This window comes from Hyperolius riggenbachi, chromosome 7 (assembly GCF_040937935.1).
Source record: "Hyperolius riggenbachi isolate aHypRig1 chromosome 7, aHypRig1.pri, whole genome shotgun sequence".
Taxonomy (NCBI): domain Eukaryota; kingdom Metazoa; phylum Chordata; class Amphibia; order Anura; family Hyperoliidae; genus Hyperolius; species Hyperolius riggenbachi.
Window position 1 is genome coordinate 138,709,830 of NC_090652.1, and position 26,315 is coordinate 138,736,144.

General features: G+C 47.2%; 2 protein-coding genes across 5 annotated transcripts in view; one reads left to right on the forward strand and one right to left on the reverse strand.

Annotated features, from left to right (window-relative positions):
• Window positions 1–124: 124 nt before the first annotated feature.
• Window positions 125–25,276, reverse strand: LOC137524614 (uncharacterized). Of its 2 annotated transcripts, none has more exons than XM_068244688.1 (2): window positions 25,188–25,276; window positions 125–3,372 (listed from the first exon to the last, which is right to left on the reverse strand). In XM_068244688.1, exon 2 carries the CDS (start codon window positions 3,351–3,353, stop codon window positions 996–998), a length of 2,358 nt encoding a protein of 785 aa, XP_068100789.1. In that variant the 5' UTR covers window positions 3,354–3,372; window positions 25,188–25,276; the 3' UTR covers window positions 125–995. The 2 variants fall into 2 exon arrangements, 1 of the variants encoding a protein (XP_068100789.1); XR_011022735.1 differs by lacking the exon at window positions 125–3,372 and adding an exon at window positions 13,990–14,249.
• Window positions 25,277–25,340: 64 nt separating this feature from the next.
• Window positions 25,341–26,315, forward strand: part of CLEC16A (C-type lectin domain containing 16A) — a 369,068-nt gene continuing 368,093 nt past the window's right edge. For all 3 annotated transcript variants that reach the window (XM_068244692.1, XM_068244690.1, XM_068244691.1), the window contains exon 1: window positions 25,341–25,513. In XM_068244692.1, coding sequence (XP_068100793.1) covers window positions 25,437–25,513 — 77 coding nt within the window. In that variant the 5' untranslated portion in view covers window positions 25,341–25,436. The remainder of the gene's footprint in view (window positions 25,514–26,315) is intronic.

The following is a 26,315-nucleotide window of genomic DNA, read 5'->3' on the forward strand; positions in this document are numbered from 1 at the left end:
TTGATGGCGAATCATAATAAAAAATAATGTATAACTCGCCATTTTTTCTATATCAATTATAAATATATTCAAGTACAATAAAGTTTGGGTTGACGCTATACAAAACATTGTTCAATTCAGTCAGGTGCCTAGAGCCTGAGGAGAAAGTCCATGGGCCTGGTTTATGCCCAACAAATGTTGACCTAAAAACTTGATGGCCATTAATTGTGGGTCCAAAGTCGTTGTTTGCCTAGGGCACCAGTTAACTGAAATCATTCTATGGGTGAGGATGGTGCAGAGCTGGCACAGAGGGACTAAAGGTGTATACATACGTCTGATTTTTCAAAGCAATCGGTCATTCGGACTGGTTGTTTTGACGTCAAATCGGGCGTGTGTACAAACGGTCGTTCGGCTGATTCGTGTTTTTCACGAATCCGCTTGATGGATCTGTCCAAACCGGCCTTATCAGCCTAATGACCCTTTGTACACACGACTGATTTAACGTCCTAATGACCGGGCAATTTGAAAAATCAGATGTGTGTATATACTTTTGGGACGCACAATGAGACAGAAGGAAGAAAAGAAGAGGGAATGATTTAAAAAAAAAAAAAACAGTGGGGTCGTTACTTCGTTAATAAGGTGTGTCTATTCCAGGGGAATGGAGCTTAGTTCAGGTGCAGGGCTTATTCGAGGTCATGTCGTCCTCTACACTGATGGCACTCCAAGCAGAGGCCTGTAATGTCTATGCCTAAAAATGCAACTAAATTCAAAAATCATGTTGGTGTATTTTTTATATGTAAACAAAAAAGCTAAAATACAAAACTAAGTAAAATATATTACAGTGCTATCAATTAACATTTTAGTTACTATAAAAGTAGACTGTCATGTTTTGTACAAGGGATAACCTCACATAACTGATAGCTGTCAAATGTTCTTTGAAAGTCTAGTCAGTGGATATTTTAGGATGAGGATCCAAATTGAGATTTCTTCTTGCTCAATAACGTAGCCTTATCCGGTCACGGTAGTTTGGAAATGTTGGAAGGATAATCTGTAGACTTGGAGACCCAAGATGAAGTGATTGTACCTTCACAAAGTTGTAGTGTTTCAATTAAGATGTCATGAAGATAGTCAAATTTGAGATCTTCGTACACTGGTCTTGTAATCCAGTCATTTCTTCCTTTAGGTGCTACAAACTTGACTCGTTTAGATCCAAGTTCTCCACTGACACAGGTTTTTTTTTTCACAACGGCTTGCTTTCTGTTAACATTGAAGTTGTTGGACAGGACAGCAAGTATGGTTCTTGCATGCATTCCATCAATTCCAAAATGGATCCGTTTTGTTCTGTATTTCAAAACCTTGCTGTGAAACACCTCTATAGGTCCTGTATGACAGGACCAAGTGAGGTGTTTCAGATCTGCAATAATGTTTTTGTCATTGACAATACTGTACAGTTTTTCATACACAGATGTTCCAGCATGCAGCCAATGCGTTTCTTCAATATCATCATCTGTAAGTGGAGAATGAGCACATCTTTGTAGTATTCCATCCTCTTCCCATTCATGTACGTTGATCACGTGATGCATGACTCCCAACCAGTTTTTTCGCAACTTGTCCTCATCGTTCCAGCAATTTGAAACACACCACCAGAAATGGTTCTGGATTTTAGTCACCCAGTCCTTCAAAGGTTCCATGTTTTTGCTATTGCTTGCCCGACGTAGCTTTTTTGTTATGCTTTTGGCAAAATGCCAGACGTCAAACTGATGGTTGATATCTGGAAAGTCCTCCCGCATGCTTTTTCTTACGCTGGAATGATGGTCAGTAGCAAAGTGCACAATGTTTAGTTTATTTTCAACAGCCCGTGTCATGCACTTGTGAAAACCAATCTTCTCCATAGCGGCAGATGAACTGTATTTTGTTACTTGTACTACTTCAAAGTCAATGATTTTGTTTGTCATAAGGTCCATGAAGGTGTACACACAATATTTTGCATTATGTCCTGGACTGTCGCATTGTCCGTCTCCTCCAATTACTATTGGTCGTCTAGTAATTTCCTGTAGAATAGCCCGTTTTTCCTTCTCCCATGCGTTGTGTATTGCCGGGAAAATATATGTTCTTTGGTAAAGATTGAAAGAGAAGTCAGTGATATGTTTTATGCCTAAAACATCGAAAAAATTGCTAACTTTTTGAAAATTCAACCCAGAACAAACTATTGCGGCTGCCAATAATATATTTCCTGCAAAATGTCTTTTAATTTTTGGCTGGGAATCAAAAATTTTGAAACGATGGCCATCCTCACATACACCGTTCACCACAATAGCAGAGCCATGAAATTGTTTGCTGATTTGAATTACCTTTTTCTGACAAAAGTTGGATTTCTGACACTTCACTTTCAACAGCAATTCATCTAGGCATGACTCAAAGACTATACATTTTTGCATTTTGCTATATCTTGATAAAGGATCTTGTTCATGATCTGAGGATTCTTGTGCCATTACACCCGCCATTTCCTCCACTGTTTCAGTGACTGAACACTGTTCTGAGTCTGTAACAGTGATGTCTCCAGGATCAAATTCCTCCTCACTTGATGACGGTTTCGAAAATGTGCTTGTGCTTGTATCAAAAGAAACGTATTCAGCAAATTTTCTTTTTTTTATAGATCTTTTGTCAGTACAAGAATCCTCATTGACTGTTTGTATTTGAATATCCATCTCAGTTTCGGTAGCTGTTGGTATGGAACATTGAGCAGGGAATGTAATAATTGGACTTTCTGGAATCATGGCAGTACCCAAACATTGTGCTCCTTCTGTCATGCTTGAAATGTTTTTTAAAGGTGTAGAAAAGTGTAGGGGAACAGGTTGCTCAACCAAACTGGTTTGTGTTGAAGCATGGCGTACTGAGTGATTGAACGACTCCATTTCAGTCTGTGTCCCAGCATCTGTAAAAGTCTTTGTGGTTTTTTCTGACAAAGAACGTTTACACTTTTTACAGGATTGTGAACTTTCACCAGTTTCCATGGCAACAGCTTTCGGTCTTTTTTTTCCACATGATAGTACCCATGCCTCATCTACAATAATGTTGTCAGGATTATTGAGGAAAATAGTTGGGTTTGCATCCTTCTTTAAATTTTTTTTGGTACCTTTACAATTATAACTTTTAGTGGAAAAATGTGCTGAACAAATTCGAAAAAGATCATTGGACTTTCCTTCGATAATTTTATCCACAATGCTATCCAAATCAGTGAAAGATTGGCCTGTAGCTTGTAACCAGCGACGAATGACTATGGGATAGTTAGGAAAGCCATGTAACATAATTCCTTTTTGAGACGCAGTTTGTCCTGTCTGATTAGGACATCCCTTTATAATACATCGTGGCATCTTAGATGAATGAATGATACTAGAAAAAAAAAATGAATAGTAAATTAACACAGGTAGGCCACAACTTAGTAATGCACAACTGTAGAAAGTTTAAACATTTCAAATGGCCCAATCATGTATTGATGACATCATTTCTAAGTGGGGTGGCATTTCAAGAAAAGAATTCAAACTTGCACGAGTGCCTGCGAGTGACCACACTGCTGCAGCAAAATTGAACTAACCTCCAAACCAAGTACAACGCTGTCCATCCTCTCTCCACCACCTTCTTGCTCTTCTGCAAGTATTGTTCAGTGTATGTCACATGACATACAGAAAGCAGTTCGGTAAAATAGAGGGAGCAGGATGCGGAGTGGCTAGATGGACATTGCTGGACTGGGTCTGAAAGTTGAGTCAGCATTTATGTATGCAGGATTGTAGGAGAGAGAGAAATTGAGGGACGGGGTGGGGTGGGCTGGTTTGGTGTGGTGGTGGAGGAGGAATTGGTATGGGTGGACATACAGAGACACAGTGGGGATAGAGAGTCACAAGGGTGACAAACAAACACAGATGGGGAGGCAAACTGAGGCACCGGGGGACAAACCGAGACACAGATAGGGGGACAAAACGAGGCACAGGGGGACAAAACGAGGCACAGATGGGGAGACAAACTGAGGCACAGATGGGGAGACAAACTGAGGCACAGATGGGGAGACAAACTGAGGCACAGATGGGGAGACAAACTGAGGCACAGATGGGGAGACAAACTGAGGCACAGATGGGGAGACAAACATAAAAAGTTGTTGGGGGACAAAATGGCACAGATGTAGGGAAAAACTGAGACACAGGGGGACAAATAGAGGTGTAGGAGTGACAAACAGGCACAGCTTGGTGGGGATTGCAGAAATAAGAGTCGCGGGATGAAAAAAAAAAAGTCAAAAAGGGTGGGGGACGAACGGAGAATAATAGAGTGTGGAAATACAGATGCACGACAGGAAAAAAAAGGCACAGAGGGTGGTGGTCATCTTGTGAAACGAGTTTCAGAGAGATTTTTTTATGAAACGCTCAAAAAAAGCTACATGCATTATACTTGCGATTTGGAAAAAATAATAAAATCACAACGCTGCTGTGGGAACACCCTCATAGGGTCACATTAGCCAAGCACTTTTCAAATCACTGACAATTTGAAATATGCTCAGAAGCACTTTTTGTGTGCAGCAGCCCTCCCTCATTCACCTTTGTTTCCCTCTTCCCCTAGTGCTGGCTGGCTGTGTCTTCTTGTCATACAGGAAAGCTAAGTAAAAGTGCAAATTTGGTGAGGCAAATTATTATTATTTAGTATTTGTATAGCGCCTCCATCTTCTGCAAATGCATATATTCCTGCATCATATGGCTATCGCTTGCGCTATGTGATATAGCGCTGACATATTACGCAGCGCTGTACAGAGTATATTGACTTGTCACTAACTGTCCCTCACAGGGGCTCACAATCTAGTCCCTACCACAGTCATAGGTCTATGTATGTATTGCACACTGTAGTGCATCTATCACAGTGTACGGCCAATTTAGGGGGAAGTCTGTATGTTTTTTGGATGTGGGAGTAAACCGGAGTGGCCGGAGGAAAACCACGCAGACATGGGGATAACATACAAACTACTTGCAGATGTTGACCTGGTTGGGATTCAAACCGGGGACCCAGCGCTGCAAGGTGAGAGCGCTAACCAATATGCCACCATGCTGCCCAAATAATACTTCTGAACCTTTCAGGAATCACCCCCATAAAAATCCTGCTTTTGCCCCTGAGGCTAGTGGGGTGGGTCGGTGGTAAAGCTGGTGGCTCCTGATGTGGTTAGCTGGTCTGGCTGGTGGAGGTGGGTAGTTGGTTAGATAGGTCAGGATAGTGTGGTGGGTAGTTGGTGAACCTGGTGGCTAGTGGTTTGGATGGGTAGGCTGGGGATTGAGTGAGTGAGTGAGTGAGTGAGTGAGTGAGTGAGTGAGTGTGTGTGTGTGTGTCAAATTTCATAGATTTGATCTGACAGGATTGAAAATCTAGGTCGATCTGTTGCTGGCAGCTGATCGATGGCCCATAGAGTTGAATTGGATCTGATGGTCCAAAAAAGTATTTATATAAATTTCAGATAGATTGTAGAAATCTATTCCTAGTGTGTGGCACAAATCATAATGTTTTCTCTCCTGATCCGAACCATTTACATACAAAGGCATTTACAATTTCTATGCAACTACAGACAAGCATGGCTGATGCTGAAGCATTTGATCAGTGCGAATTCAACTTCTGACAGTGGCTTAGCTAGGATATTTGACACTCGGTGCAGATAATGTTTTGGAGCAATTCATTATGAAATTGCTCTGAAAATCGCTTCACAAAAATACTCGCAAATTCCTAGCAAATGATATTGCGATTTTGTCATGCAATAGACCAGAGAGAGGAGTGGAGAGAGATTGAGAATAGCCTGAGATAGAGCAGAGCTGTATTGCAGTCCCACATCACACTTGCCTGTAATTGGACCCCTATCCGTGCCAGTCTCTCAAACAAGTCAGAAAGCAGCCCTCCTGGAGTCTAGGGACTGTCAAAAACCTTTCAGCTGGGTTAACACTAGCCACACATGCAGTCATTAGAACAATAGGGAGAAACAAGACAGATGTTTGCCCACAGACCCTCCAGGCAAGCTCTGAATCATGCTGTGTATATTTACCAGCTTGCCTGCCCTCTAATTGAACTATTCTCAGCTAGCCAAGTGTTTCACATTGCCTTATAACAACAAACCTGAATACAACAGACACTGGACCAGCCCTAAATCACTAAATGAAAGATGGCCTGGGGGGAGATTGCTCCCCTTTCCTCCTGGCCAGTCCACCCCCTGCCTGCCAATATCTCACCCCACCTGTGCACCCCCACCTTCCTCAGTGGGCTAGTGACTTCTGTTATGCTGTGAGGCAGCCTGTAGGAATTGTCTCTCCTACAAATGAAGCTGCATAATGATGATGACACACTAGCAGCCATACTTGTCTTTTGTTTCAGAGAAACTAAAATGTCAGTAATTACTTAGATCTGGAGAGAATAGTAAGCAGAAATGATGCATAAACTCTACATAAATATAAGTCCATGCTCTAAAGTAAAACCCATCCACCACAATCAAACTCATCCTGCATAATAAAAGATCATCTGCAATAAATCCCCATCCTCAACTATCAATACAAATCCTACAATATAAATCTACAAGCTCTAAACTAATAATCCATTCCATACAATCCAGTCCACATATACTAAAACTCCAGGTAACAAACAGTTCCTCAGGAAAGCATATTATTTACTGAGCTGTGTAAAAAGAAATCACCATTTCTAATAAAAGACATCAGCCAAAAAACGGGCGTGGTCAAGCACACCGTGGGCGTGGTCATGGGTGGGGCCAAATATACATGACCTTAGCAGTGATGTTAAAGGTCTGCCGAGGAAGTTTGAGCTCTGCCGTAGTGTATCCCCCAAAAATAGATGTAATCTGACAGCATTTCACCAAAAAGACACATAATCTGGTAGAAGTTCCTCCAAAATACAGATAATATGGAAGTGGTTCCCCCAAAATAGACAATGTGGCAGCAGCAGTTCCACCAACATACACATAATTTGGAAGCAGTTCCCCAAAATACGCTAAACCTGGCAGCGGATCACCCAAAATACACGTAACACCCAAAATATATGTAATCTGGCAGCAGTGGTCCCCCAAACATACACAATCTGGCAGCAGTTCCCCAAAATACACGTAATCTGGCAGCAGCCGTTCCCCTAACATACACATAATCTGGCAGCTGTTCCCCAAAATACATAACAGCGGTTCCACAAAAATGCAGATAATCTGACAGCAGTTCCCCCAAAATAGGTACCCCCAGGTAGCCAGGTCTATAGGTGTCCCCAGTATAAGTAGCCATGAGTATAGTGGTCCCCAGTATATGTAGCCAGAGGTATAGTTGCCTAGTATATGTAGCCAGGGGTATATGTGCCTAGTATATGTAGCCAGGGGTATATGTGCCTAGTATATGTAGCCTGGGGTATATGTGCCTAGTATATGTAGCCAGGGGTATATGTGCCCAGTATATGTAGCCAGGGGCATATGTGCCCTGTATATATAGCCAGGGTATATGTGCCCTGTATATATAGCCAGGGTATATGTGCCCTGTATATATAGCCAGGGGTATATGTGCCCAGTATATATAGGCAGGGGTATATGTGCCCAGTATATATAGGCAGGGGTATATGTGCCCAGTATATATAGCCAGTGGGATATGTGCCCAGTATATATAGGCAGAGGTATATGTGCCCAGTATATGTAGTCAGGGGTATATGTGCCCAGTATATGTAGTCAGGGGTATAGTAGTCCCCAGTATATTCAGCCAGGGGTATATTTGCCCAGTATATGCAGCCAGGGGTATATTTGCCCAGTATATATAGCCAGGGGTATATGTGCCCAGGTAGCCAGGTCTATAGGTGTCCCCAGTATAAGTAGCCATGAGTATAGTGGTCCCCAGTATATGTAGCCAGAGGTATAGTTGCCTAGTATATGTAGCCAGGGGTATATGTGCCCAGTATATGTAGCCAGGGGTATATGTGCCCTGTATATATAGCCAGGGGCATATGTGCCCTGTATATATAGCCAGGGGCATATGTGCCCTGTATATATAGCCAGGGGCATATGTGCCCTGTATATATAGCCAGGGGTATATGTGCCCAGTATATATAGGCAGGGGTATATGTGCCAGTATAGCCAGTGGGATATGTGCCCAGTATATATAGCCAGTGGGATATGTGCCCAGTATATATAGCCAGTGGGATATGTGCCCAGTATATATAGCCAGTGGGATATGTGCCCAGTATATGTAGTCAGGGGTATATGTGCCCAGTATATGTAGTCAGGGGTATAGTAGTCCCCAGTATATGCAGCCAGGGGTATATATGCCCAGTATATGCAGCCAGGGGTATATATACCCAGTATATATAGCCAGTGGGATATGTGCCCAGTATATATAGGCAGAGGTATATGTGCCCAGTATATGTAGTCAGGGGTATATGTGCCCAGTATATGTAGTCAGGGGTATAGTAGTCCCCAGTATATTCAGCCAGGGGTATATTTGCCCAGTATATGCAGCCAGGGGTATATATACCCAGTATATATAGCCAGGGGTATATGTGCCCAGGTAGCCAGGTCTATAGGTGTCCCCAGTATAAGTAGCCATGAGTATAGTGGTCCCCAGTATATGTAGCCAGAGGTATAGTTGCCTAGTATATGTAGCCAGGGGTATATGTGCCCAGTATATGTAGCCAGGGGTATATGTGCCCTGTATATATAGCCAGGGGCATATGTGCCCTGTATATATAGCCAGGGGCATATGTGCCCTGTATATATAGCCAGGGGCATATGTGCCCTGTATATATAGCCAGGGGCATATGTGCCCTGTATATATAGCCAGGGTATATGTGCCCTGTATATATAGCCAGGGGTATATGTGCCCAGTATATATAGGCAGGGGTATATGTGCCCAGTATAGCCAGTGGGATATGTGCCCAGTATATATAGCCAGTGGGATATGTGCCCAGTATATATAGCCAGTGGGATATGTGCCCAGTATATATAGCCAGTGGGATATGTGCCCAGTATATGTAGTCAGGGGTATATGTGCCCAGTATATGTAGTCAGGGGTATAGTAGTCCCCAGTATATGCAGCCAGGGGTATATATGCCCAGTATATGCAGCCAGGGGTATATATACCCAGTATATATAGCCAGGGGTATATGTGCCCAGTATATATAGCCAGGGGTATATGTGCCCAGTATATATAGCCAGGGGTATATGTGCCCAGTATATGTAGCCAGGGGTTTATGTGCCCAGTATATGTAGCCAGGGGTATATGTGCCCAGAATATGTAGCCAGGGGTATATGTGCCCAGTATATGTAGCCAGGGGTATATGTGCCCAGTATATGTAGCCAGGGGTATATGTGCCCAGTATATGTAGCCAGGGGTATATGTGCCAAGTATATGTAGCCAGGGGTATATGTGCCCAGTATATGTAGCCAGGGGTATATATGCCCAGTATATGTAGCCAGGGGTATATATGCCCAGTATATGTAGCCAGGGGTATATGTCCCCAGTATATGTAGCCAGGGGTATATGTCCCCAGTATATGTAGCCAGGGGTATATGTCCCCAGTATATGTAGCCAGGGGTATATGTCCCCAGTATATGTAGCCAGGGGTATATGTCCCCAGTATATGTAGCCAGGGGTATATGTCCCCAGTATATGTAGCCAGGGGTATATGTCCCCAGTATATGTAGCCAGGGGTATATGTCCCCAGTATATGTAGCCAGGGGTATATGTCCCCAGTATATGTAGCCAGGGGTATATGTCCCCAGTATATGTAGCCAGGGGTATATGTCCCCAGTATATGTAGCCAGGGGTATATGTCCCCAGTATATGTAGCCAGGGGTATATGTCCCCAGTATATGTAGCCAGGGGTATATGTCCCCAGTATATGTAGCCAGGGGTATATGTCCCCAGTATATGTAGCCAGGGGTATATATGCCCAGTATATGTAGCCAGGGGTATATATGCCCAGTATATGTAGCCAGGGGTATATGTCCCCAGTATATGTAGGCAGGGGTATATGTGCCCAGGTAGCCATGTGTGTCCCCACCCGGAGGGAGCAGAGCAGAGAAGGAGAGCTATGGGGACAGCGGGGATGGTCGGACATCTCCCCATCCCTCACCTTCGTGCTCCCCTTCCTGCCTCTCCACTCCGGTGTTTTAAAATGTCGGGCCCGGTGTCGAAAGTGGGCGGAGACTTACCGCGTTCCAGCCGCAAGGGACGCTCCGCTCTGTGTGTAGCTAGTCTGGTCTTCTAGCTGAACACAGAGCGGAGCGTCCCTTGCGGCTAGAAGAAGGCGGAAAGTCTCCGCCCACTTTCGCCGCCGGGCCCGACATTTCAAAACACCGGAGGGGATAGGCAGGAAGGGGAGCACGAAGGTGAGGGATGGGGGGGGGGGGGGGGGGGGGAGATGTCCGCCCATCCCCGCTGTCCCCATAGCTCTCCTTCTCTGCTCTGCTCCCCTCCACACAAGCCAGGGTGAACGGCGTCCACGCTGAAGAAAAAGTGGGTGGACGCCATTCACCCGCGTCCACGCAGGACTCGACCCCTGCTCTTACATAAGAAGACACAGGAAACTGCAGGCATTCCTAGGCAGCAGCAAAGACTCCCTTCTCATCACAGCCCTCCGTGATGCTGTGTATGCAAAGCAGGAAGGCAGAGTCAGGAGGGGGAGGGCTTGAAATGACTTCACACAGTAGACGGACTCAGCTAATCTGATTCCAGGTCAGACTACTGAGTCAGTGGATTCTTATCACAGCTGATAGCAGAGTAATTAGGCAGAGAAGAAAGAAACTAAAGGTGGCCATACACTGGTCCGATTCCCGGCCGTTTCGACAGCCGATTCGATCCTGGGATCGAATCTGCTGCCAATCGTTCGCGGTTAACGCCGCCGACGATCCGATTTCCTTCCGAAATCGGATCGGTCCGTCGATCGCGCCGTGCGGGAAATTACCCTCGATCGCCCGCGGGTAAAGTGCGCGTCGCTAGCGGCGGCCGATCCGATGAAAAATACATTACCTGATGCGGGCTCCCGGGCGTCTTCTCCGCATCTTCTCAGCGCTGCACCCGCTCCATCCCGGCGCTTCCTGGGTCACTGCAGTGACCCAGGAAGTTCAAATAGAGGGCGCTCTATTTGAACTTCCTGGTCACGGAGTGACACAGGAAGCGCCGAGATGGAGCAAGAACAGAGCGGTGCAGCGTGGAGAAGATGCCCGGGAGCCAGCGTCAGGTAATGTATGCGCGGGGGGAGGACAGGCGGCAGGAGCAGCTGAACAGATTGTGATCGGTTTCAGGCTGAAATCGATTCACAATCTGTTTGCAGTAAAGGCAGCCATACGATCCCTATCTGATCAGATTCGATCAGATAGGGATCTGTCAGCTGGTCGATCTGATGGCACATCGACCAGTGTATGGCTGCCTTAAAAGCAGGGTAGGTGTTTACTGTCATGTTCTCATTGATTTTTATGATAAAATTCATGAGGGTGCTTCGTCTCTGGTTCTCTTTAAGTGCCCGGACAACGCTGGTCCGCAAGTGGTTAAACAATTATTTAAATGCAACTTATTCAGTAAACACTCGCACTGAGATTTCACTACATAAACAATCTAACTATTAAATAAGAGTCTACTAGAGAAATATTGACAAATATCATTGTCAGGCCTGACAGTTTATGTACCACGGTCAGATCGTATACTAGGGCTGAACGGTTCTGCAATTTTAAACTGAAAACATGATTCATGTGCAGACGATGTACAGATCGTCAGTAGCTGCGGTTTTGTCTGCACCCGCTGTGCTTGTCCGCATGTCTCCGCCCACTGCTGCGCCGTCATATAGAAGAGCCACTGATTGGCAGAATCCGTGGCTAGCAGTGCATATTGCTGATTGTTAATTAGCCGGGCAGCGGGGGTGGGTCGAATCCAGTCCAGAGCGGCACACAGCTCCACCAATCGCTAGATAGAGATGGTATGACGGCGTCGGTAAGCGTAGCTGTACAGAGCGTTCAGCTCCGCCTACCGCTGCCATCATACCATCTCTATCCAGAGATTGTTGGAGCTGTGTGCCGCTCTGGACTGAATTCACCCGGCCCCACTGCCCAGCTCATTAAAACAATTGGCAATATGCACTGCTTTTACACAGATTCTTTCAATCAGTGGCTCGAGTGGATACGCCCCCCCCCCCCCCTGCTAAGTGGGTCCTGGCAACTCGCTCACTCACTCTCTCCCTCCCTACGTCCTCAGTTGGGTGGGCGGCAGACTCTACAGGCCTGTCAACCATTTTTGACCAGTAAAGCCATAGGATTTTTCACAGCTCGGCCCCCTTACAGAGGAAGTTTGGAATGGATGAGGCACGCATAGTGTCTGTCTCAGCGTGATCTATTATGCTAGGCACAAGCTGTTGTGAGCTGTGCATTGTACTGTGCATTTGTGCAAAGTAGCTGAGCTGAGTATAATTAAGGATTACTCCTACGCAAAAAAATTCAGCTTTACAACTGCCAGAAGTTTGACTGACAGGCCTGCCCTGCGGACTCTCAGAGAGCTAAATTCACTATTTTAGTATTTATACAGTTTAATAATTTTACAGTTCAAACAGTTTAATATAGAGTTTAGTATTTATACACCTGTACAGAATATATGGTCTACTCACTAATTGTCCCTCAGAGGGGCTCACAATGAAGTCCCTTCCATATTCATACATCTATGTATGTATCGTTAGTGCATGTATCATAGTCTAGGGCCAATGTTAGGGGCAAGCCAATTAACGTATCTGTATGTTTTTGGGGCGTGGGAGGAAGCAGGAGTGCCTGGAAGAAACACACGCAGACACCGTACAAAATCCTTGATGATGTTGATCCTTGGCTGTAATTTGAACCGGGGACCCAGCGCTGCAAGGCGAGAGCGCTACGCAATCGTGCTGCCCATGCAAAAACATTTACAAACATGACAGAAAATGACTTCATACTATCAATCTGACAGTAGGATGTATTTTTCTGTCAATTCATGATTGTAAATGTTACAGTACATTGCAAATTTTTAGTGATAAAGCTTGATTTGAAGAAAATCGTGAATCGAAATCAGAATTTGACAGAAATCGTGCAATTCAATCTTTACCTAAATCGGTCAGCCCTATCTTATACCACAATCTAACACACCCTGCTTCACCATGTGTGGCACGTCCTACCTTGAACAGGAGGTGAGAAAGTAACACATGCCTGACTTTTGTGGTTACACCCAAGTCTTAAAGGGAGCGTTAAGTGAAAAAAACAAAAAACAAATTTCAAGTACCAGGGGATTCTACCCGCCCCTTGAAGGAGTCCTGTGCCCTCGGATCAGCTCTGGAATCCTCTGGTCCCCCACTGTCACTTAGTTTCAATTCTGCCTACTCCCAGTCGGCTCTCCGTGACGCGTCCAATTTCTCTACTTCCCTACATCAATTAGCACACAGATACGCATTCTGAATGTGACAACGCATATCTATGTACGTATTGCGGCCTGCTATAGCGCTAATTGATGTGTGGGGGGGGGTGAGGAATTGGACACGTCACGGCCAGCCGACTGGGGGTCGGCAGAAATGAAACTAAGTGACAGCGTGGGACTGCTGGATTCCAGAGCCAATCCGAGGGCACAGGGGCCTGGTACAATCCCCTGGTACTTGAATTTTTTTTTTTCAGTTAAGGTTCCCTTTAATGCTATTTACATGATGCGGTTTCCCTTTCGCTCAGCGGGTCAAGCGATTATTTCCGACATGTTCAATCGCCTTTCAATCTTTAGTTTCATCAATTTCGCATACTTTGCATTACATTCGATTCAAAAATCAATCGATCAGTCGAACAAACATGTCGGAAATAATCGATTGAACCCCCGATCAAGCGGGAAATCGCATCATGTGTACCCATAATAAAGGTGCAAAGTATAGGATGTGATAGCTGGGTGGACAATAACCTGACAAGACCTAACAGTAGCTGAAAGTAGGCAAGAATTATTCTCCCAGGAAAAATAAGCGTACCTGTTCTTTTGAAGCGGTAAGTGTCGCTATCAGCGGCCAAGTCCAATAGGTAGGGATACTGTGCAAATAGAAGGTCAGGGACTCACTAATGAGCCGGGTCGGTACACCGGCAATCTGGAGAGCTGGCATTAGGTATTAAACAGTAGAGTAGTCGAAAACTAGCCAGGTCGGTACACAGGAGATCAGATATATTGCAGTACAAGAGGGTGATCAAAGGGGTAGTCCAAAGTACAGTCCGAGTCAGTGCAAGCAGCAAACAGGATAGTCTGAAAAACAAGCCACATTTAAGGAACACACACAGAATTTACTCTAGAAAGCAGGGCTGTGGAGTCGGAGTCGGAGTCGTGGAGTCGGGCAATTTTGGGTGCCTGGAGTCGGAGTCGGGAAAAAATGCACCGACTCCGACTCCTAATGAATTTGTAACTGTAATTAAAATAGAAAATAGGATAAAATGTTCTATTTCTCAGATAATAGTCATTAAAATAATGTATATATACAGTATATATACAGTAATAGCTGTGCTTAGTCCACAAAAATGAAATAAACCAATCAAAATTAGTTACTTGTGCTGCTTCAAAAAAAGCAGTCCCCGTATTTTTAAGGACAGATATACATATCTGATTGTGACTGTATATATGATGTGTACACAGGAATCTCTTATATATGTTACGGCCAGAACCCGAAGTGTGGCCACTTCGCGTTCTGGCCAGCCACTTCGGGTTCTGGCCGGCCAATGTGCGAAGTGGCCGCAGCGCAGCGGCCACTGTTAGAAATGTAGAGAGGAGAGAGGAAATTGACCAACTTCCGCGTGTGTCCCCGCCGGCTGCTCCGTATATTGTATAGAGGTAGGGAGATGAGAGAGGCGGGGGGAGGAGGAGAGGAGGCAGTGCGAGACTTCTAATACATTTGGCCGCAGCGAGACGGCCATAAAATACATTGTAACTTATGTGTCATCATGCCATTTCTAACATTGGCCGCTGCGCTGCGGCCACTTCGCACATTGGCCGGCCAGAACCCGAAGTGGCTGGCCAGAACGCGAAGTGGCCACACTTCGGGTTCTGACCGTAACATATATACTAAATAACATCTATGCTGTAAGAATAAAGCCTGATGTGTAGCTGTGTCACTAATAGAGATGGTCAACGAGATGGAAATAATTCTGCATTGATGCTGATTTATGCAAATGTATGCACTACCTTTGCTGATGAAATCAAATAATTTGATATGTTGTTAAAATTTGGTTTGGTGACTACAAATTAAAGGGTAACTGAGATGGATGAAAAGTAAAGTTTTATACATACCTGGGGCTTCCTCCAGCCCCCTTCAGGCTAATCAGTCCCTCACTGTCCTCCACCACCCGGATCTTCTGCTATGAGTCCTGGTAATTCAGCCAGTCAGCGCTGTCCGGCCGCATGCTGCTCCCACAGCCAGGAACATTCTGCACCTGCGCAATAGTGCTGCACAGGTGTAGTATGCTCCTGGCGGCGGAGTGTGTGCATGCGCACTACGCCTGACTGGCTCAAGTACCTGGACTCATAGCAGAAGATCCAGGTGGTGGAGGAGGACAACGAGGGACTGATTATCCTGAAGGCGGCTGGAGGAAGCCCCAGGTATGTATAAAACTTTAATTTCATCTGTCTCAGGTTTACTTTGTTACACAGTAGTACTATACTCTACATATGCACTCCCCACAGAGCTTCAGGAAATCCACTGAGAATGCTGTGCACATTGAACACAGAGGTGTTGTCTGTTTACAATCTCCTCATTCCCCTGTAGAGTACCTGCACATCATGCTTACATGTACCCACACTTACATTGCCTAGGGCCTGATAGATGCTCTTTGTTCCGGTTTGTACCTTTTACAAGTACTCTTACCAAGGACTAGTTTTAGTCTAAAGGGAATAAATATAGTAGTCTACATATCCTTCTCACTTCAGTTGTCTTGTAAAATTCCTAAGCGTTGGCAGTTAAGAGACGAATTTCATGTTACATACTTTTAATCAACAAAATTGTAATATGCAAATTAGAGGAGTCGGAGTCGAGGAGTCGGAGTCGGTGGAATCCTAAACTGAGGAGTCGGAGGATTTTTGGACCGACTCCACAGCCCTGCTAGAAAGCACACAGCAGCTACCCTAGTATCGCTAACAAGGGCAATGAGCAAAAAGAAAAGGCAGCCTTAAATAACTATGACCCCCAATCAAAAACGCCACCTGTTCCTGCCCAAAACAATCAAAAAACACAGGAGCAGATCCCATGGTACGGTGTACCATGGTCACCTAGCAATGGGTGGCTGCTCTGGAGCTCGCAGCGCAATTCTGTCCGACTGGGTGACTTCACCACTGGCGGAGCTCAAAGACCCAGAACAGCTCGCCGTGCTGCCGTTCACAGAGAGGATCCATCAAATGACGGTCATCAAGCTGCATACGTTTTCACACACACTCATCACAACTAAATGTCTGTTCCAAGTAATAACTTAAATTAACAAAAAAAAAAAGTTAACGCTTCAGAAATAACATTAAGCCCCATCTAAAACAAACAATTTTCTATTCCATCCACATCTATTAGATGAAGATCTATTAGACATCTATAGGACGTAATAAGAAATTGCATTGTGTGTAGACATCCTAAGATTCAATTTCAAATATATTTTTATTTAAATACCCAAAATCTGTTGCAACATCAAATGGACTAAAGGCTCATCTACACGGTACAATTTTACGTCAGATCCACATGTTTTAGATCAGGGCTTTTCAACCGGTGGAACGTGTACCACCCGTGGTTAAAAAGGGGTGTATCACTTTAAATGTATGCTAGTTTGTTGGAACAGGTGCAGCATACTACCTATGCTGGGGGGGGGGGGGGGGGGGGGGGGGGGGCAGCATACCAAATCCAAATCCAAAAAAGCTTTATTGGCAGGACCAAATACATTTAGCATTGCCAAAGCAAAACAAGACAAAACATTAACATGGGGGGGGGGGGGGGGGGGGGGGAATAGGGAAGGATATAGGGAGTTGGGGTATATAGTCCATAGGTGTGTGGATGATGTAAGGGGCAGCATGGGGGACTGGGATATACAGTCCATAGGGGGGTATTGGGGGGGGGATACAGTCCATGTGGTATCATGTTCCTCTCAGTTGGTGGCAGGCTGTGACATATCGGGCAGCTATTTGCACGGTTGTTTCCTCCTCCCCCAGTAGGATGTAGAGTTTCCGCTCCTCATCTGTGGAGGTAAAATCCTGGATGTGGGCGGAGAGTCTCTGGAAGTGGGCGGTCCTCACAGGTGCGTATTTGCTGCAGTGTAGCAGGAAGTGGGCCTCATCCTCCAAGACCTCCTGGTCGCATTGTCTGCACAGTCTCTCCTCCCGAGGCTTCCATGTCTGTCTGTGCCGCCCTGTCTCTATCTCCAGGCTGTGGGCACTCAGACGGTACAAACTCAAGACCTGTCTGTCTTTGTGGTGATGTAGCCTCCCCAGATATGGAGCCATTGTGTACTCCCTCTGTAGTGATTGATAGACAGCGAGTTTCTTGGAATTCTTTATGTCACTTCTCCATTCCTCTATGTATCGTTCCTTGCAGCTTTCTATAGTCTGTTTTATTTGGGCTTTTGTCAGCCTGTGTTGGTGGCCTTGGCTGGGCTGGCTGCTGATGCTTTGCTTGAGAGCGCGTGGTATGGCCTCGCCCCCCTGGCTCAGTGAGGCTTTATGGTGGTAAGTGCTGGGGTTGCTGCTCTGTATATGCGCCCAGTATGAGAGTGCCCTCTGCTGGATAGTAAGCCATAGTGGGAACCTGCCTAGCTCTGCCCGGCAAGCTGAGTTTGAAGTGCTTCGATGGACTTGGAGGAGATACTTGCAGAACTCTAGATGGAAGATTTCTGTTGGGCTGGAGTCCCATTTTGATTGGTCAGGGTAGGTGACCGGGCCCCATACCTCACTGCTATAGAGCAGGATTGGGGTGATGATGCTGTCGAATATCTTTGCCCACACTCTCACTGGTGGTTTTAGGTGGTAAAGCTGTCTTCTGATGGCATAAAATGTTCTGCGGGCTTTGTCTTTCAGGGCCTGTACTGCTGGTTTAAAGCTTCCTGATTGGTTGATCTCCAGCCCCAGGTAGGTGTAGCTGTTAGTGGACACCAGTGGGGAGCCATTTAATATAAATGAGGAGGTAGGGGTTTTATTTCCATTCTTCCTCTGGAACACCATCACTTTTGTCTTCTTTGGGTTGATGGGCAGTGCCCATGTGGTACAGAAAGTCTCCAATACTGACAGGCTGTCCTGTAGTCCTTTCTCTGTTGGGGAGAGCAGCACAAGGTCATCTGCATACAGCAGGAACTTCACCTCACGGTCATGCAGGAGGAGGCCTGGAGCTGGGAAGGATTCCAGGGCTACAGCCAGTTGGTTAATGTATATGTTAAAGAGTGTTGGGCTCAGACTGCAGCCCTGCCTGACTCCTCGACCCTGCTTGAAGAACGCACTTCTCTTCCCATCTACTTTCACACTGCATTGGTTCCCAGTATATGAACTCTTGATGACATCATAGGTTTTTCCTCCTATTCCACTCTCTAGGAGTTTTAGGAAAAGGCCTGGGTGCCACACTGAGTCAAACGCCTTCTTAAAATCAACAAAGCAAGCGTGTATTTTGCCACGTGAGTTGTGGACATGGGTCTTGATGAGGCTGTGCAGTGTGTAGATGTGGTCGGTTGTGCGGTGGTTTGGCATGAACCCGGCTTGGCTTTTGCTGAGTACGTCCTGCTGTGTGAGGAAGGAGAGGATCCTCTTATTGATGATGCTGTTAAACAGTTTCCCCAGTGTGCTGCTGACACAGATTCCTCTGTAGTTTGCTGGATCATATCTGTCTCCATTCTTGTAGATGGGTGTTATGAGGCCTTCACTCCAGGCCTGAGGAAAGGAGCCCGCCCTCAGGATAAGGTTGAATAGTCTTGCGAGTGCCTCATGTATGTCCGGGGGGCTGTATTTGATCATCTCTGGCAGGATGCCATCGGTACCGCTAGCCTTCTTACATTTTATCAGCTTTGTTCTTTCTCTTATTTCCTGCACCGTGATTGGTGTATCCAGAGGGTTTTGAAAGTCCTTGATTGTCTCCTCCATGTCCTTCAGTTTTGCGGCTATTTGTTTCTGCTCCAGGGTTTGGGCATTTTCTGGGATGTCTTTGTAGAGGTTCCTGAAGTAGTGGAGCCAGATGTGGCCATTTTGGATATGAAGAGGGCTTTTTTTAGGCTTTGCACCGATATGGTTCCAGGTCTCCCAGAATGAGTTGTCTTGGAGGGAGTCCTCCAGCTGTTGGAGTTTGTGGGAGATGTGGCTCTGTTTTTTCTGCCTGAGGGTGTCTTTGTATTGTCTCTGTAGGTGGTCATGGGTTTCCCTTAGGTCTCGGTTGTTGGGGTCTCTGTGTTTTTGGTTAGAGGCTGCCCTTAGCGAATTACGTAGAGCCTTGCATTCACTGTCAAACCATTTTTTGGGACTGTTTATTTGTGGATCTCTTGAAGTTGGTCTGCTTGAGGCCTGCTTGTACTGCCATGGTATGTAGGATGTTACTGAAGTCCTTCACTGCATGGCTGACACCTTGTTGGTTTGGTTCATATGGGTTGTTATAAAAGTTTGTCAGCAGTTCTTGGATTTTGGCAGTTTTGGTCATGTTGGTGTATTCGGTGGCAGACTGTTTGGGCCATTTGAGGGGTGGTGGCAGCTTGTAGAGACCGGTCTGATGAGGCTGCTGTGTGGTTGGTTTGTCGGTGGATTTCAGGTACAGCAGGATTTGGCTGTGGTCTGACAGGTGTGTTTCAGGGGTGACTATGAGGGCATTGATGTTTATGGGATCTGTGTCTGTGACAGCATAATCTACCACACTGCTGCCTACGTGTGAGTTCATAGTGAATCTCCCAAGAGAGTCACCCCTGGTTCGCCCATTCATTATGTATAGGCCAAGGCTCCGACACAGGTTCAACAGGGCTTTCCCGCTTTTGTTTACTGTCTTGTCATAGCTGTTTCTTGCTGTCTGCATTGGTTCCTGGTAATAGCTCTCTCCTCCAAGTATGTATGCGTTTCCCTCAGAGGTCAGATAGTCCTTCTCTGTGCCTGTTCTCGCATTGAGGTCTCCATAGATGAGTACTCTGCCCTGAGACTGGAAGTGGCTGGCTTCTCTTTGTAGGACCTCATAAATATCAGGTTTGTAGTAAGGGGACTCTGTTGGGGGGATATATGCTGCACACAGGTACATGTCAGACTGAGAGGTGAGGATGGAGCTGTTTATTTTGATCCAGATGTGGCTGTCTCCTCGTTTGATAGCTTTAATGTGCTCTGTAAGCTCCTCCTTGTACCAGATTAGTATGCCTCCTGAACGACGACCCTGTTTAACGTTCTTGTTTTTCTGTGAAGATACAGAGAATTCCCTGTATCCCATACTACCTATGCTGGGGCGGGCAGCATACTACCTATGCTGGGGCGGGCAGCATACTACCTATGCTGGGGCGGGCAGCATACTACCTATGCTGGGGCGGGGGGGGGGGCAGCATGCTACCTATGCTGGGGGGGGGGGGCAGCATACTACCTATGCTGGGGGGGGGGGGGCAGCATACTACCTATGCTGGGGGGGGGGGGGGCAGCATACTACCTATGCTGGGGGGGGGGGCAGCATACTACCTATGCTGGGGGGGGGGGGGGGCAGCATACTACCTATGCTGGGGGGGGGGGGCAGCATACTAACTATGCTGGGGGGGGCAGCATACTAACTATGCTGGGGGGGGGGCAGCATACTAACTATGCTGGGGGGGGGGGGGCAGCATACTAACTATGCTGGGGGGGGGGGCAGCATACTAACTATGCTGGGGGGGGGGCAGCATACTAACTATGCTGGGGGGGGGCAGCATACTAACTATGCTGGGGGGGGGGCAGCATACTAACTATGCTGGGGGGGGGGGCAGCATACTAACTATGCTGGGGGGGGGGGCAGCATACTAACTATGCTGGGGGGGGGGGGCAGCATACTAACTATGCCGGGGGGGGGGGCAGCATACTAACTATGCCGGGGGGCAGCATACTTACTATGCCCGGGGGGGGGGGGGGGGGGGGGCAGCATACTAACTATGCCGGGGTGGGGGCAGCATACTACCTATGCTGGGGGGGGGGGGCACTATCATCTGTATGCAGATAACACCCAGATCTACCTCCACACCCCTGACATCTCCACCAGTACCATGGACAAGGTCTCCTCCTGCTTATCAGCCATCTCCTCCTGGATGTCCGCTAGGATCCCGAAACTAAATCTACACAAAACAGAATTTATGATCTTCCCACCCCGCCTATCCATGAACCTCCCAGATGTGCAGGTCACTTAACCACACTACCATTCGCCCTACCTCTCAAGCCCGCTGTCTGGGTGTCAGCCTGGACTCCGCACTCTCCTTCACTCCCCACATCCAAAACCTCACAAAGTCCTGCAACTTCCACCTTCGTAACATCTGTAAGATTTGCCCTTTCCTGACCTCTGCCACCACCAAACTCCTCATCCAGGCCCTCATAATTTCCTGCCTCGACTACTGCAATGCCCTTCTGTCTGGTCTCCCTATGAGAATAACAGCCCCACTGCAGACCATCATGAATGACGGCACAACGGCAGATCCCCTCCTTGAATTCCTCCACTGGCTTCCTATCCAGTCCAGCATCAGATTCAAGATACTGTGTCTGACCTACAAATCTGTCCACAAAACCTGTCCAACCTACATTTCCAATCTTAGTTAAAGTTACACACCTAGCCGCTCACTCCGCTCTTCAAATGAACTCTGCTTAAACGCCCCCCCCCCCCGCATCACCCAGTCCCATGCACGCTTCCTGGACTTCTCAAGAGCTGCTCCAACACTATGGAACTCCCTACATCCACCCATTAGGGCAGCCCCCTCCTTCAACATCTTCAAGAAGGCCCTCAAAACTCACCTTTTCAATCTGCCCTACTACCCATCACAAGTGCTGTAAACCCACACCTGAACTCTGGTCCCCTAATTTTCGTGTCCTTACCTCTAGATTGTAAGCCTTTGGGCAGAGTACTCCTTTTGTGTCCTACCTGATCATGCACCTCCATTCCTGTGCACCCATGCTATGCATTTGAGTGAACCTAACTTGCGTAATCTCTACGCACCCCTCCAGTACTGATTAAAACCAGCCTGAGCTCGTCCATTAACGCCGGAGGCTGCCGCTCAGGCCCTGCTGGGCCGATTTAAAACAAATAAAAAGTAGCACATGCAGCCGGCACTTTGCCAGCCGCGTGTGCTACCTGACCGCCGCCACTATGCAGCGATCCGCCGCGTGCAGCGGCGAAAGAAGGTCCCCCCAGCCGCCCGAGCCCAGCCGGACCAAACACTTCCGGCCAGCGCTAAGGGCTGGATTGGAGGCGTCTGACATCAGGACGTCTGCTGACGTCCATGACGTCACTCCGATCATCACCATGGCGACGGCAGAACCGAAACAAGAAACGCCGCTTATCGCGGCATTTCTTGTTACTTCTGCGTTAGGAGCGCCCTCTAGTGGGCTTTCATGCAGCCAACTTTCAGTTGGCTGCATGGAATAGTTTTTTTTTTATGTAAAAAAAAAAAAAAAAAAAGTCCCGTAGCCAGCCTGCCGATCTTAATAGAACGCCAGGCTGGTTTTAAGCATTACCTTGTACTCATACTGTGCTGCATGATCTGGTCTTTCTTGTATTCATGTACTGTCTTCCCTAAATATTGTCTGTAACCTAAACTAATGTCCAGCGCCGCGTATTATGTTGGCGCTTCATAAATACAATAATTAAATAATGCCTTGCCTGTGAGGGCTCTGCATTTTGACAGACACAGCATAAAGGTAGCCATAAACTGGTCGATTTGCCATTAGATCGACCCAACAGACAGATCCCTATCTGATCGAATCTGATCAGAGAGGGATGGTATGGCTACCTTTACTGCAAGCAGATTGTGAATCGATTTCAGCCTGAAACCGATTCACCATCTGCTGAACTGCTGCTGCCGCCTGTCCCCCCCCCCCACGTATACATTACCTGACGCTGGCTCCGGGTACTCTTCTCGCCACCGCATTCCCAGCGTACACATACTTCCTGTGTCACAACGGTGACCAAGAAGTTCAGGTGACCAAGAAGTTCAAATAGAGCGCCCTCTATTTGAATTTCCCCGTCACCGGAGTGACACAGGAAGTATGTACGCTGGAATGCGGTGTAGTGCGGGATGCGGTGCGGCGCCGAGAAGAGGGCCCAGAGCCAGCGTCAGGTAATGTATACCTACATCGGATCGGCCGCCGCTAGCAACGCGCTCCCTACTCGCGGGCGATCGACGGTAATTTCCCGCTCAGCACGATCGACGGTAATTTCCCGCTCAGCGCGATCGACGGACCGATCCGATTTCGGGAGGATATCAGGGCAGCGGGTGCGTTTAGCGTTAACGATTGACAGCAGATTCGATCTCAGTGAACGAATCTGCTGTCGGATCGGTGGCAAATCGGGCCAGTGTATGGCCAGCTTAAGGAATTCTGTGTCATCTGCTCCTGGCTGCAGAGGTAATACTGCCAGAGCAGATAACACAGTCTCACTGATAAAAAAAATCACACTAATTATACCTGGCTGTCTGGGGGAGAAGACCTGTCCTAAACAAAGTATGCAGCTTATCTCTCTGTGGCTTCATACACATGGGAGATAAATGTCTCCAGAGACAGACAAAAGATTTAAGGTGGCCATACACTGGTCAATTTAGCGTCAGAGCAATCGATTGGAAATGGACACAAATCCCCCAGTCAGCGGCCAATCTGCTGAGGCTCCCATTGACTTGAATCTAAAGTAAATGTAATGCTGGGCATACACGCGTCAATCAGGTGGCCGATCAGCCGCCGGATCGAGCCCCGCGCGGGCACCCGGATCAATTACCGCTCGTCCCCACTGGCGTTTGTCATCTTCCGCTCGATTCGCGCTATTGTCCTCCCGCAGTAATTGAGCGCGGAATCGATCCCCGCGGTGATTACATCGATTTTCAACAGATTTCAAATTAATTTCATACTGAAATCTGTTGGAAATCCGTTACTAGTAAAACACATAAGATACATTTGTCAGACCGTCATCTGAAAAAAATGTAATCTGACGGTCTATCGGACGCAAATCTGACAACTGTAGGGCTAACTTTAAGCAGCTTTACCAGTGTATGGGCCCAGTGAGTGTTTACCATTTAAAAAATAAAAAAGTCGGATACTCACCTAAGGAGAGGGAAGGCTCGGTCCTAATAAGCCTTCCCTCTCCTCTCCCGGTGCCCGGTCCCGCGCAGGATCCCCAGTGGCAGTATTCGACCAGTTCGGTCAAATATTGCCACTTCCGCATGCCGAAGGGAGCTTTCGGAAGCCTTCGGGAGGACTCGGGCTCCCGAAGACGGGCCGCTCCATACGACGCACTCGCGCGCCCTCTGTGACGCACTCGCGTAGTATGGAGAAGCCCGAGTGCTCCCGAAGACCTCCGGCGGCGGCCGCGAACGGGGGAGCCAGCGCAGCACCGAGGGCACCGGGAGAGGAGAGGGAAGGCTCAGTAGGACCGAGCCTTCCCTATCCATAGGTGAGTATCTGACTTTTTTTATTTTTAATGTGGTACCCATTGGCTTTAAGCCTGTCCCCTCCATGCAGATTCAGTCCTGTTCCTCTTGTGCCTTCCATGCTGTCACTGTACTGTCCCTTTTGTCCCCTCCATGCTGTCCTGTCCCTCTTGTCCCCGCAAAGAATATTGCTGTTGTCCGCTCCATACTGCCACTGTCCTACGTTATTGTACCCTGCATGATCTTACCTCTATGCTACTGCCACTGTTCCTTGATGCTGCACCCGCATCATTGATAGCTCCCAGACAGCTCCTGGTGAACCACAACTCTCAGCAAATTCATACTGAACCAAAACTTTAAGCCAACTCATGGTGAACCTAAGCATGATCATCAGTACATGCTGTTACCGCTGTCCCCCTTTGTACTGAATATACAACATAGCAGTTTCCATACATAGACAATAGCTACACACTAAAATGTGCCCACAGACATATCACATCTATACCTTTCCCATAAGCAAGCATAATTAAACATTACACTGTGTCCATACATTGCACAAGAACTATAACGCACATTAAGGGGAGAATTTGTTAATAGCTGCACGCCACCCTCCCAGTGTGGGACAACTAACACTCACCCGAGCGGAGACAAGAAACTAGGGGAGAATGTTTTCACTTAGCCGCACGCCACGCTTCTAATGTATGCTCAGCTGGTTAGACGGCAAGGGATGACAGGAAGAGGAAGGATTGCGCAAGCGCAGTATGAAGAACGCGCATGCGCAGAAGAAAATGTATGGCGATTTGACTAGTATGCAAAGATGTCGGAACACTGGCCGTGCATAGTGTTATCTCTAGCAGTTATGAAGATGAACTGAGCACAATCAGCAATGTTTGGGAGGTCGAGAAGTTGGGTGAGCGGCTCCGGCCGATCCGGATCTAGTGTCCATTCACTAGACAGATTGAAGTAAGTGTACAGGAGGGACACATTTAGTGGTACCAGTTCATCCCTCTGGCAGTGGGTTGTGTAGCTGCCCTGATAACCCTACCTGATAACATGTTATACCTTGACACTACGATACCGTCTTGACCCCTGTGTTTCCCTGACCTTTGTGTCCTCTTGACACTGCTGCAATGTACTGACCCTTGTGATCCTCTGACAGTGCCATTTCACACTGACTCTTGTGTCCCCCTGACACTGCCATATCATACTGACCCTTGTGTCCCTCTGACACTGCCATATCATACTGACCCTTGTGTCCCCCTGACACTGCCATATCATACTGACCCTTGTGTCCCCCTGACACTGCCATATCATACTGACCCTTGTGTCCCCCTGACACTGCCATATCATACTGACCCTTGTGTCCCCCTGACATTGCCATATCATAGTAGCCACTGTGTCCCCCTGACTCTGCCATATCACACTGACCACTGTGTCCCCCTGACACTGCCACATACTGACCCCTGTCCCCCCTGACACTGCCACATACTGACCCCTGTCCCCCCTGACACTGCCATATCATACTGACCCTTGTCTCCCCCTGACACTGCCATATCATACTGACCCTCGTCTCCCCCTGACACTGCCATATCATACTGACCCTTGTCTCCCCCTGACACTGCCATATCATACTGACCCTCGTCTCCCCCTGACACTGCCATATCATACTGACCCTTGTCTCCCCCTGACACTGCCATATCATACTGACCCTTGTCTCCCCCTGACACTGCCATATCATACTGACCCTCGTCTCCCCCTGACACTG

Bases quoted from the DNA above. Each gene is read 5' to 3' on its own strand.
- LOC137524614 (XM_068244688.1), bottom strand. From the start codon at position 3,353: ATGCCACGATGTATTATAAAGGGATGTCCTAATCAGACAGGACAAACT.